The 14566-nt window shown below is 34.2% G+C and overlaps 1 protein-coding gene across 14 annotated transcripts in view; it reads right to left on the reverse strand.

Annotated features, from left to right (window-relative positions):
* CEP128 (centrosomal protein 128) overlaps positions 1 to 14566 on the reverse strand; it is a 449614-nt gene that overhangs the window by 55389 nt on the left and 379659 nt on the right. For all 14 annotated transcript variants that reach the window (XM_063715661.1, XM_063715658.1, XM_063715660.1 and 11 more), the window contains one exon: positions 14343 to 14366. In XM_063715661.1, the coding sequence (XP_063571731.1) occupies positions 14343 to 14366 (24 nt within the window). The remainder of the gene's footprint in view (positions 1 to 14342; positions 14367 to 14566) is intronic.

Genomic DNA, 14566 nt, shown 5'->3' on the forward strand with positions numbered 1-14566 from the left:
GAGGTAAAATTAATATAACACAGAGTGCCAAGGCACATAACCAGAGTGGCAATACTAGGACAGAATGCAAATGTCCTGATTAATGAGCCAAACCTTTCCAGTCCACACACTGCTCTTGTGGCTGGTAAACGTAATGCATACATCGGGGATGATTATTTTTAAAATTTAGAAAAGGACTTTCCCATCCATTATCTCATTTGACCTTCTGAGCAAAACTGTGACACGTGCAGGATAAGAATTAGTCCCATTTCCTAGATGATAGAAAACACACTTGGAGAGGTTAAGTGAGTCGCCCATGTGAAAAAGCCAGAATTCACAACCAGGTCTTCTAACTCTCATCCAACAGAGTTGGAAAGTATCAGGCTTTTACCTTACCCTGTCACTTAATTCCTACACTTCTGGAACAAACGTACTCTTCTTCAAGCAAAAACTAATGTAGAAGTAGGAGCTTTGAAGTATTTCACAGAAAAATGAGGTTTGAGTTAGAAATGAAAGGGATAAAATGAAAATCGAAGTTCTTGGAAAAGAAGATGTAAAGGGAGTACTTGATAGAATCCACATATTTTAACTCAGCGAGTCTATCTATGTTTCGGTGGCTTTCTAAAGCCACTGTATAGTCAATGCCTGATAGCAATCAACCAACCATGTCAAGGCCTTTGCTGTGGATAGAAAGCATAGGTAGCAGTGAGATGCTAGGAGAGAAAAACATTGCAAAAGCTCCAGAAAATCATTTATGGAAGACCAGCTAGCAAAATAATTAAGAAGTGAGCCTAAAGAGAATAACAAGGGACCGGCTGTTTTGACAGTTTGGCCTTTTACTGTTTGATGTTCAAATATAATGTAATTGGGGCATATGATAGGATGAAATCATATATTAGTGTTAAATAATTAACAAGAGACCACTTTGGGTATTTACACTAATCGTGCTAATAGAACAAGTTATACTCTCTCCAGCCTTTCATCTGAGATCAAAGTTTAATAAAAGTTCTAAAAAAACCTTATAAAATCGAGTGTAAGTGGTATTACAGCTGTTATGCAGATGCATAAAAAAAGGTCAACTGAGGTGTTTAATATCACTGACAAAGCTCAAGATAGAACTAGTAATGCAATCTGGGGCAGGCCAACTCTTCAACATTCAAAAGGAGGAAAACTAGATCAAAGTTGTTGTATGAAACTCCATTTACCAATGAGCTTAGGGCATATTATAACAATCTTAAATATGGTCCAAAAATGTCCATACCCTATTTCTTCTTACCCTGCTCAAGGTAAATATGAGATTTGATTGCAAATTTTCTTCCTCTTCACTTTTTATCATTTACTAGATACTTGCAAAGCGTTCTTTACGCATGTCTTCATTACTCTCACCAGTCACAAGTGAAGGATGTGGAATAGAAAGAATGCAGTGTTGCTAATCAGGACATCTGAATTTTAGCCCTAGTTCTGTCACATTTAGAAATTCATAAACCCCTTTGGCCTCTAGAGTTCTCTTGAATAGGGTGAGGGGTTTTGACAAGGATTTCTAGCATCAAGTTCTAACATTATCTAAAATGTGAGAACCATGGCAGCAGGAACCTTGTCTGCTGTATGCTTTACGACAGTGTTGAGACATGGTAGGGACGTAATAAATATCTCATACATAATATAATATGATTAAACTAGGGTAAGTTGTTTGATAGTAACTATTGGCAATATAGAAATTTTGTGAAGACCCCAGATTTTTAATTCCTCCTATATTAGACAAAAGCCTACTAGGGAGAGGAATTTTTTTTTTTTTTTTTTTTTTTTTGAGACGGAGCTTCGCTCTTGTTGCCCAAGCTAGAGTGCAATGGCGCGATCTCAGCTCACTGCAACCTCTGCCTCTTGGGTTCAAGCAATTCTCCTGCCTCAGCCTCTCTAGTAGCTGGGATTACAGGCACGTGCCACCACGCCCAGCTAATTTTTTGTATTTTTAGTAGAAACGGGGTTTCACCATGTTAGCCAGGCTAGTCTCGAACTCCTGACCTCAGGTGATCCACCCTCCTCGGCCTCCCAAAGTGCTAGGATTACAGGTGTGAGCCACTGCACCCAGCTGGGAGAGGAACTTTTAAAGATGATCTAGTCCAGCCCAATCATGAAAAAAATAATAATAATGATTGAAATTCAGAGAGGTGAAATAATTTGGCCAGGGTCATGTGCCTGGCTATGGTGGAGACATGACTAGAATCTAGATTTTCTGACTATTAATCAGATACTATTTTTTCTCATATCACTTTCCATCATTTAAAACTAGTCATATAATAATTTTCAGCTAAAGATTGAAGGTAATTTGTTAAAACTAGATGCACAAAATGAAAATTCTCCATATCAGTTTTTCATTAAAGACTATTTAAAATGTGTATAAAATATACTATTCCCCCCACTATATATTGTGAGTGTAATACAAATATCTTGTTTTACAGTTAAGTTAGGATCTTAAAAAAATATCAAATATACTATCATTACTCTGAGCTTTCACCCAGACAGGCTCTCTTAAACAGAGCAGAAAGCATTTCTTATACGTATTGTATTTTACAGAAAGATACTGCCATTGTGCTTTACAATATACATTCATATTATCTTCACAATATAAAGCAAGAGCTTTTACCCAGAGAATGTGCTGTTCTTAATATTGTTTAGAACAGGCCTATTAAACACATTATCAACCAAGGAAGTTAGAAAGGCAGTATGACTACTTATCGGCATCAAATACGACACTGTCAGTCTGACCTCCAAACACTGAGCAATTCAATAATACTAAATTCATCTGCTGGTGAAGTTGCATTCATTATGTAATTTCTCAGTGATACCTTTCCTATGTTATCATGTTTATGAAAAATTTGACAAGGCTGTAGAAAACAATTTTTGCAGGCTGAAAGAAGCCTCACATTTTTTAAATTGGTCATCACCTTTTGCCACAAGGTTGTACCTCTGCATAAACAGCCCACTTGTTTTAGCAGTATTTTCTACGTTTGACCATAAACAGTCATGTTTCAGAAGCTTAACCCTTTGAAGATATCCCCATTGTTGGAAAACATACATAGCTTAATACTGACCAACATAGAATACAGGCTGTGTATTTTGGGACAAGGTGGAGAAAGGAGAATGTCTAGATTGTTTCACCCAAGATCCCTCATGAGAGATTCATGAGGATATTTCCGTTTGCCCTCGATGCGAATATACAGAAGGTAGACTAACATTAGAGCAGTGGGAAACTTGGCAGAACGGGCTAGGACAGGGTTTGTGCAAAACCTTTTTCCGGTTTCAGTTTGAATGGGTTCCCAGGAAGTGTCAAGTCTGAACAAATCCAAAATTTTACAATGTAGCTCAGCCAAAACTGCTGGGATTCACCTGATTCTGGGTCAAAACTGTAACAGAGCACACTGCGTTTTATTTGGTGTAAAGCCAATTGGACTGAACCTTTCAGGCAACTTCAATGAGAGGCTCATAGCCTTGGCAAAACCAAAAATGAACCTAGCTTGATCTTTGGTTTTAAAACAGCAAGTTCTGGCTTTGTAAAGAGATAAAGGCAAGTTTTCCTTAGCGTCAAGATTCTTACAAATACTTAGGAGAAGGATTGCAAATAATTCACAGTTATTTGGCCAGATTTACATTATCAAGTCAGTTGTTTCCTAAGTTGTACAGTGGCACTTTAGTAAGTACTCTAACTCATTTGGGTCTATATATTCTTAAGTGCCCTAGAGCACAATCTAGTGTCCTAACAAAGAGTGATGGCTCTTCTTCAACTTTGGTGCCTGTAGAGTGATTTGCACATGCAGTAGGATGAAGCACAATTAGTGCTAGATCCAGGGTACAAAGGAAAAATAATTACAAATAAAAACCCCAACAGCAATTGTCTACTCCAACACAGACAGGTGAAGTAAGTGTCTATGACATTACTTAGTCTGTAATTTCCATAGAGACACATGGGCATCTTCTCACAATCTTGGACACCAAATCTTGAAGTTCAACTAGTGTGTATAGTTCAATGAATCTTTCAGAGATATGCTTCAGACTTCACAGTGTTTTTAAAAGAAAAATCATATTTCTAAGAGTTTTCTAGTATTTTGTAATATTTCTCAATATAGGCATTTGAGTATATATTTTTCTCTATACAGCTTTAGCTTAGGATTTACCCCATTTTAAGTTGTTTTAGCTCTGTAAGTATGTTTTGAAAATAAGGGAGATAAGATTTTTTAAGTATTTGGGAAGCTGATTAAATGCCGACTAACTGCAACTACTAATTACACATTTGCTCTAAGTCAATGGTTTTCAAAATTAAGTTTTAAAGCTATGTATCTCTCTCTCACACAGTTTTTAAGTTATCTAAATGTTTTTAATCATAAGCTTAAGTAGTTGCAAAGGATGACATTTTCTCGCAATATTGTAAAGAATGACATTTTCAAATAAAACTCATTCATATAAATCATATAAATTTATCCAGTAAACTTTAAATAACTCAGTAATTTGTTGCCACCATTTATCCACTTATAAAATAAATATGACCCTCGTTAAAAGACAGATTTTTTCTTGTTCCTTTTTTCCCTTTAGTTTATCCTAATATAAAATATATTTATGTTCATAAGTGTTTTTATCATTTTGCCATACTTCATCCTTCTCTGTAACAATGTATATATATATGAATATTCAGAAAAATTGGTTTTTAAAATTCCCTGTGACCATAAAGCTCTGTGTTATACATTTTTATAGACTGGATTAGCATTACAATTAATATTAGGTATATTATAAATTTTGAGAAAAATTATTAAATGTGAAATGTAAAAAAAAAGAAAATCCAAAGCTTCCAAAAAGTATATCTCTTAACGGAATGAATATAGCTTCCTCTTCTCCCACACTGAATTAGTTCACATAATCATAGTTAAATGCTAATTTTTGTTTGAATAAGACAGTTTCATTTCATTTCTATTCCTATTATTTCTATAGATTTAATCACAAATCTTGTTCACATAAAAAGTACATGAGAATGAAAGTTTTGTTATAACAATGTTACTCAATTCTTGAATGTTTTCCTACTCTTATGGTAAATATTACATAGTGATCTGTCATCAAAATTAATTTTAATAATCTATCGGCCCTACAAAGTTCTCTTTTGACTTTGTTGAAAGCAAAGAATAAGAAACCACTTGACTTACCAAAGGACTATAATGTAGTTATTTAGACCATTTACTTCCTATTTCTGGAAGGTATGCCAAAAAGGCTTTATTTGTCAAGATTTATCATGTAACTGTTTTTCTTTTGTTTAACTCAACATATACAGAAAGAGTTGAGACAAATAAAAATCTTGCTAACTTTAACACTATTCTATTAGTGTAATATTTTTGATACATTTATTTTATCTTAGCATTAAATATGTTTACATATAAACCCCAGACCTACAGATTGGCAAAGCCAGTCCTCACTGTCAAACCAATCAGACAAATCACGCTTGCTTTATGGTACAAAAAGAGTCTGACTTCACTTCTCAATTCAATGGAATGGTGTTAACGTGTGTCCCTGTGAAAACTGTCTCACTTTTGAATCATAATTCTAAAACATATAAATAGGTAAGGCATGGAGCTCTGCTAGAGTTTGTCACCTGGATGAAATAAAATACCGCTGTCTTTAATGATTTCTTATCAACACTCTCTTAGCTTTGATTTCTGGAGCTATACACTCTTTGATTATAGTAGAGTAGTGGAAGAGGCGAGGTTATTAAATAAAAATGTCTTCACCTCCCTCCTCAATCAACAGTATATATCTAATTCAGAACACTTCAGCCCCAGTATCCCATATATCAAATACAGCTCTTTGTTCTTAACAAAAATATATGTGCAACTAAGAAGGACAAGAAGCCTTACCTCAGGGCCTTTATTAAAGAAGGCCAGCAGGCACAAAAATCTTAAATTACTCTTTTGCTTGGCACCTTAAAGTGCCTGGGAAAATTTGCCTCATGGAACTCGGGATGGGTGAGAAGTAGGCCTGTTTTTGTTGTTGTTGTTGTTGTTTGTTTGTTTTTTAAATAAAGTGGGAGAGAGTCAATTATGAAAGGTAAGATGTCGTTTCAAAGCAGAGAAATTTTAGGAGAAAGTGTATCTAGAAACTGAAGCTACAAAAACCAATTCTCAGTTAGCTGGGCATGGTGGCGGGCACCTGTAATCCCAGCTACTTGGGAGGCTGAGGCAGGAGAATTGCTTGAATGCGGGAGATGGAGGTTGCAGTGAGCTGAGATGGCACTACTGCACCCCCAGCCTGGGTGACAGAGTGAAACTCCATCTCAAAAAAAAACACTAATAAAAACAAAACAAAACAAAAGTATAAACCAATTCTCTTAAAACTATTTGTGCCTGACTACCTCTTGGAAGATCTTTGTATACTCCCAGGGGCATGCTACCCTAGTTAGAACATGCTGTAATTTACCAGCTCTCTTTGAACATTACCGTTGGGGTCAGCATTAATCATTTTGCAGTAAAAAGCTTTTAAAAAGTTCTACTAACATGTTTCAATTCCCTTTAGTTTTTTTAATTTTTTTGGTGAAATATGTCATTGATACAAAATTATAAGTAAAATATATACATACAGTTTAAAGAAAATGACAATCTGTGGTTTTAATTAGTGTCTCCCTGATTGCCAATGAGAAATGTCTTCTCACATGTTTCTTCTTCAATAGAGATGCTTGCTTATGCCCTTTGCCCTTCTTTTGTCCCTTTTAAAAGCTTGGATACCTTTTTCTAATTGCTTTTTAGGCAATAAGATTTGGACACAAATTGGTAGTCAGTTATATCTGCTACAAATATATCCTATGTGTGGCTTTTCTTTTCACTCTTTTTATGTCATATTTTTATTTGGTTTACAGAAGTTCTTAATTTTAACATGGTAACTTGAGTCACTTCTTTTATATGATCCATTATTCCAATGCCTTGTTTGCCTTTTTTTTCTCTTCAGAAATCTCCTTCAGTTCCAGGGTTATGAAAACATTCAACAATTTTTTTTTTGTTCTAAAAATCTTACAGTTTACCATTCACATTTTGGTTTTCTTTCTTTCTTTTTTTTTTTAAATTATACTTTAAGTTCTGGGATACAAGTGCAGAATGTGCAGGTTTGTTACATAGGTATACACGTGCTGTGGTGGTTTGCTGCACCCACCAATCTGTCATCTAGGTTTTAAGCCCCACATGCATTAGATATTTGTCCTAATGCTCTCCCTCCCTTACCCCCAACTGACTGACATGCCCTGGTGTGTGATGTTCGCTCCCTGTGTCCATGTATTCTCATGTTCAACTCCCACTTATGAGTGAGAACAATACATTTTTGCATCTGATATGAGACAGAGGTTCAGTTTAATATTTTTAATACCATCTATGGAAAAGTTCATCCTTACTCCACTGATATGTGATGCCATTTGTGTCAAGCATCAAGTTTCCATATGTACGTATTTCCATTTCTGGGTTCTCTGTTTGATTACACTGGCCGACTTATATATTCCTTTGCCAAGACAACACCATTTTAATTTCCATAGCTTTAATACGTTTTGATATATGTTTAAGAAAACTCCCCTTACCTTGTTCTTCTTCAGAAGTTTCTTGGCTAGAGTGTCCTCTCTATAAAGCACCTGTAATTCTTTTTAAAGTTTTTTCTCTTATGTACTTTGAATTTTTTGTTACTTTGGCATTGGTATAGTTTTAATTACATTTTCTCAGTAATTGTTGCTTGGAGTTAGAAGTAAAATATCCTGTTTTTCATCAAAGAAATTGCTAAACTCTATATTTTTTTCATAATTTAACTATGAATTCCTTGGGCATTTTATATAAACAAAAACAGTATTTGCAAATATCAATTTTACTTCACTGGCTAGGACCTTCTGCACAGTGTCTAACAGAAGTTGTGGAATAGCACATCCTTTGTTCCTGGTCATAGAGGAGGACGTCAGCATTTCAGTGCTAAGGTGATTTACCCATGGACTTTTTTCCATATGACCTTTATCAGATTAAGAAAGTTTCCCTTTATTCTTAGTTTAATAGAAGGTTTATGATGATGATGATGATGGTGGTGGAATCAATGCTTCTTATTCATTTATGGGGATGGCCTTTTCAAATTTTATTTCTCTCTAATCTGTCACTATGCTATAAATTACATTGATTAATTTTCTAATGTTAAACCAACTTGTTTAACTGAACTGAACTGCTGGAACAAACTCAACTTGTTCATGATGAATTATTCTTTTTAAACATTCCTAAATTTATTTTGCTAATCTTTTGTATATATTTTTGCATTCATGTTAATGACTAAGGGTCTAAATTCCCTTACTTATTCTTATGCTTGGTTTTAGCACAAACGCTATGCTGACTCAGGATATAAAATGGGCATGTTCCCTCTTTATCTAGTCTCTGGAAGAGTTTTGTAAAACTGAAATTATCTGCCCCTAGAACATTCGGTAGAACTTATGTATAAAATTATTTGGGCTTGGTAGCCCTTTTCTGATTAAATTTCAATTGACTAAAAATAGTTGATTAAAATTATTTATTTAAAATTTAGTCATACTATTTCTTCTTAGTTTTAGAAAACTATATTTTTCTAGGAATTTGTTTATTTATTCTAATTTATAATTAGAAAATTATTCAGAACACTTTGCTATGTGGTTAAATTCTCCAAGACCTGTAGCTATATCCTTTTTTTCAATCATAATGGACAAGGTTCCTTTTTATTATGATTCATTGGACAAACAACAGACTTGACTTTGTTAGCCCTATTGCATGTTTTTTCTATTTCATTAATTTTCAGTCTTTATTTTTCTCTTCTTTTGTTTTCTTTAGGTTTTACTCTTTTAATTTCCTTTTAATATCTTATGTTGGGTGATAAGCTCATTAATTTTTATCCCTTGATTTTTAACATGGCACTTAAGCCTTTACATTTCATCATAGATAACACTACTGCTATATCTCATACATTTTAACATATTAATATTTTAATCATTCAGTTCTATATATTTTAAAATTTACACTATATTTTTTGACCTGTGAATTGTTTAGAAGTTTGCTTTGTAATTTCTAAAAGCCTATGGTCTATATGGTTATTTTTTGGAATCTTAGAGCTAGATATGACTATGTCACAAAGTTCTGGTCCATGGATATGAACAGAAATGGTATGTGCAACTTCCAGTTTCCACTATTTTGTTTCCACTACAGGGGAGTTGCATGCCCTCCCGTTCTTGCATTTTTCTAGTTAGTATGCAAATATAATGGCAAGAGGTGGCATAAGCATTCGATAATGAGGACACAGCAACAACATATTGAGGATCATGGTGCAAAAGACAGAAGGAACAAAAAGACAGAAGGAATGTAGAGTTCTAACACCATGGGGACACTACCTGCCAATAGATAGCTTATGTTTGGATTAGCACATGAGATAAATTAATTTTTATGTTACTTAACCCACTATTATTTTGGATGTTTCTCCAACTTTAATACAAAGGTACGAGAATTGACATTATCATGGTATTAATGGAAATGAAAATAAAGACAGACTTAAAGGGTGATATGAAAAACTGAATTTATATCACCAAAGTGAATTGCCTTACAATCCCTTTCACTTCTTGAAAGGACCCTTACTGTAGTATGTATATTTTCTTTTCTTCCATGACCTCACACTTACTAAGTTTGCTAGTTCCCTTCTCTAAACAAGGGCATGCACTTTGCCTTTGCATGCACTCTGCCTTCTGGCACCTAACTGCCCCTACTCCTAATTTTCCAAGCACATTTCTAAGGTTGGATTCCCTCCAATGTGCACTTTCCCTCTTCCTGCTTGCAGTCTCTTACTACTCCACACCATCCTGCACATTGTCACTACATTTATAGACCCCATCCACCACACCACGATCCTTCATTAAAAGCCACCAATGGCACCCTATTGGTGTAATACTTGTGCTCCCACTTTCTACCTCCCAACCTTGTAATGCAGATGGCAGAAAATGTAAGGTGATCACGACACTCTTTCTGAAAGAGCAACCGGAAAAAAAATCCTTCCCAACAGAATGTTTCAGTAACTAGTACTGACTAGTATGAACTAACATTTGGGAAGGACCTATTTAGATCCTGATATAAAAGATCCCTGATGTAAAAGATATAAAACCTTGATATAAAAAAATCAAGTCTAAACTGCTTGGTTTGTATTTCAGAATGGCAGAATGACTCCTCTTACTCTCTCAAACTATTATCTATCTCTGTATACATTATCTCCTATGAACCGACAGGGGAAAAAAATGTAAAAAGGCTTTGAAATGGAACAAAAACTTACTAGGTATCTTCAGTGAAGACCTAGTTTTTGCCTAGCACACCTGTCTGGGCTTCCTGATTCTGTGGGATCTCTGTGCTCTTATTGTCTTTCAGTTATTTATAACTTTATGAGTTGCAGACAACTGACAACAAAAATGCAAATAATTTTTGTTCACAGACAATAAATTTTGTCTGGTAGGGTTCCATTGATTTTCCTTCCTCATTGTCGAAGAAGCCAATTCTGCCTTTATTTAAAATACATTTCAGCACTCTGTAGTGCCTATATATGTGTGGTTCTTTAAACACTCCTTTAAGTCATTTGTAACTTCTTGTTCATTCCCTCATTAATTAATGAGTTAAATAAACACATTTGTCACAAGTTAATTTTATATGTGTATGGGAGTCATGATTTTACCTTAAAAAATCCTTTTAACAAACCCTTTTGTTCATTACTGCCTTAGACTTTGATTACATCTCCAATATGAAAGGGCTTCTCTAGCTCTTTCTACCTCACTACTGATTCTTCATATTTCACAAATAAATTTAAGCTCCTCTTCACGTCCTCGAACTGCAAAATCTATCATTTTCACAATGAACCCAGATCACAGTGATGCAATGATGCCTCAATTCTCTTTACAATGTTCTTCTCTTCAAAATAGCTTCTGAAAATGCATTATCTTTTTCATTCATGGACTGTATTTTTTTGGTTTTTATCTTTCATCATTAATTCATTTAAATGAATATATCTTCTTTACTCAAATAGAGTACAAATTCCTTGAAGGCATTGATCACAATTTACTTTCCTTTTTTCTTCCTTGATGTCAAAACAATGCCTCATATTGAGTCCAATAAATTTCCACTGCTGAGTCCCATCCTTGGCCCATGAGCTGGGGCTCTCAATCAAAGTTTTTTTCCCATGTAATCACTTAGCTTTATTTAGGGAATCAACCCATTCTATTTTGGTTCCATCCCAAGAAAATTTACATTAACATTTAGTGAAGATGGTTAGAGCTTCTGTGAAACACCAAATAGCATATAGTACTGACCAGGAATTCTAGGAAATAAAGAATACATTGCCGTGCTTCTGGGGAATTTCTCACAACTACTGGACTAATGCTATTTATTCCTGAGCACAGTCTTATGTGAGGTTGAGATACATGCAGTTTGACAGTCATTCTTTCATTCTACAAATGTTTATTGATTGTCTACTATATATCAAACATTTTTGACAGACCCTGGCAATGCATTTGCAAATAAAATGCAGTTTCTAATCCAAGGAGCTTACCTGCTATGAAAGAAAGAGAGGGAAAAGTTGAGGAAGACAGGGAAAAATGGGCATGTGACTGTGACCTAAGCAGATAGATAATTGGTGGCAAGCTAAGTCAAGTGTCTTATTATGATGAAAAGGTGATCTTCTTTTCAGGTATTATAACTACCGAACTGCTAAAATCAATCTACTGTAAATACTCCTAATGGAATGGTGAAATTCCAAACATTTGCAGATTGCAGATTGATAGCACCATGATATATGCTCTACAAGCAACATCTTCTGTACTGTTAATAACAACTCAACCAAATATGGACCAACAACATTTTTCTAAGTTTTAAGCACTGACTTGGGAGAGAATAATACATGATCTTGAGATAGCTTTCAGCATATTTGATTTTATGAACTATAAAGTACTTTATCAGTACTTTACCAAGTTCATTAAAATCCGTCCCTTAAAATGTCATATGTAATCAAAGGACTTCATAATATCTGATCATTAGCATTATTACTGAGCATTTTAATTTTTATGGTTTTATTTATAATCATTTGAAATTGAAACTATCAAAAAACTACTGCTGTTTAAAATCTAGTCCTTTTAATCAATTTTATTTTTCCCATGGTGATTTTTTATTTTTACCTTTATTCTTACGGGAACCTTTAGGTTAGGACATTTATGATTCTATTCCTCTGTACTTTGTTAGTGAAGAGATTAGATAAAAACAATTAACAAATACAAATAGTCATTGTTGCTAATATAATTTTCACTTTTGCATAGTATATAGGTAGAATTCAAATGATTAAATAAGAAGTAACAAGCAATCATGGTAACAATAACATTTGTTTGGTCCTAAATATTTTCACATGTATTTTCTCTCTTAATTCTCAGAGCAACCTGATAAAATAATTTTAATCACAACCATTTTACAGATGTAGGAAACAAGAAAGAAGTCATTTGCTAAATGTTGCATAAGCGGCATTTTGTACACCAAATCCAGGTCTTCAAACTCAAAAATTATGTTTTTGTCCAGATTTTTAAAAAAATCATTTAATTCACAGGCCAGATTCTGTTGGCAAGATACTTTCTAAGCGTAAGTAAAATATATGTGGAAGAACACTAAACATTTTATTCATCAACAATGTCATCACACTGAAACTGAGAATAGTGTACTTTCTCAATGGCCCAGTTAAACCTCAGGAACAAGTTATTTATCCATAGGGTCTGGACACCGTCAATCAAAATCACTTGCTTGCATATTACTAAAATGTGGTCTGTAACCATCTTGCCTCTCTTCATACTCACAAATAAACATTTCATTTTTTATTAACCTTATTATCTAAAGAATTTTTTCCTGCTTGTTAAAAATATAAAAAGAAAAAAAAAACACCACGACTAAGATACTTCTAATATTTTATGCATTTTCTTAGTCTTTTTAAATGTAAAATATGCACATTTAATATTTTTATCACTCTTTATATATCACTTTTTCATATATTAGCACGGCAATATTTACTTTTTTGAAAACCTGACTGTTTATGGCTGCATAGTATTTCATCAAATACGTGAAAAACAGAAAGGAATAAAATTAAAATCTATAATTCTTATGTAACTGATCACTGTTGTGAGTTTTGCTTACTCTCTTCTGTTCTTTTTTTATATGCCTATATGTCATCATTAAAGTACACACCATTTTATATCTTGAAATTTTTCCATTTAATATTATAAGCTTTTGCATAACCACTGTGGCATGTTGGGTGAAAATTCCATACTCTACAAAACCATAATTTTATTGACAATAAGTTGGTTTTCCTTTACTTTTTTTTTTTGAGACACAGTCTTGCACTGTTGCACTGGAGTGCAGTGGCACGATCTCAGCTCACGGCAACCTCCGCCTCTTGGGTTCAAGCAATTCTCCTGCTTCAGCCTCCCGAGTAGCTGAGATTACAGGCTCTCACCACCATGCCCGGCTAATTTTTTTAATTTTTAGTAGAGACGGGGTTTTACCATGTTAGCCAGGATGGTCTCGATCTCGACCTCATGATCCACCCACCTCGGCCTCCCAAAGTGCTGGGATTACAGGCGTGAGCCACTGTGCCTGGCCAATTTTTGTATTTTTAGTAGAAACGGGGTTTTACCACGTTGGCCAGGCTGGTCTTGAACTCCTGACCTCAAATGATCCGCCTGCCTCGGCCTCCCAAAGTGCTGGGATTACGGGCGTGAGCCACCGCGCCTGGCCAAAAATAATTTTTCAGTGAATATTGTATGCATGTAGTCTTTACATCTATGAGCTTGAAAAATTATTTCTTAATAGTACATTCCTACAAGTAAGATTATTCAGAAAAAGCTGGCATGCTTTTATTATTCTTTTTGTGACACTGGTGAAAATAATGTTTATAAAAACAATGAATGTTAAAATCTTAGACTTGAAAGAATAAATAGCAACCTGACTTCATTTTCTTATCAACCAATCCTTTTAGTGATTGTGAAATACAGTTAAAACACCAAGTATTGACTATATTTAATATATTTTTCATAAATTAGTACATCTTGACATCAGAAGTACTGAGAGATGTGACCACTTAAGTATGCTCACATTTTTATTTAATTTTTTTCATGTTAAAGTCTATATCCACATACCTTTCAGATACAGTTTAGCTTGTTTTCCCCTTTGACATCTTAGATGTAGTTTTAGAAATGATTTCTGAAACTGCTTCCTTTGGTGTGCTGTGAAATCCACATCAGGAGACAGCAGTAATTCAGATAAAAGGAGAAAGAAAATGCCCCAACTTACCGTTTCTAACGCAATTACACGGTCCTGCAAAGAAAGCATAATATATAATTATAAAACGAAGGCTGTTAATTGTTTCAAGTTTACTTAATTAAAAGTATTCTATTTGCCATCTATTATTAATAATTTATTTTAAAAATGGAAAAAATGAGAACTATTCAGAATGATCTCTGGAACAGAAAAATAGTCATCAAAGAATGACTGTATCTTTTTTCATCTCATTTAGT

The sequence above is a fragment of the Pongo abelii genome, chromosome 15, assembly GCF_028885655.2.
Source record: "Pongo abelii isolate AG06213 chromosome 15, NHGRI_mPonAbe1-v2.0_pri, whole genome shotgun sequence".
In the NCBI taxonomy this organism is placed as follows: domain Eukaryota; kingdom Metazoa; phylum Chordata; class Mammalia; order Primates; family Hominidae; genus Pongo; species Pongo abelii.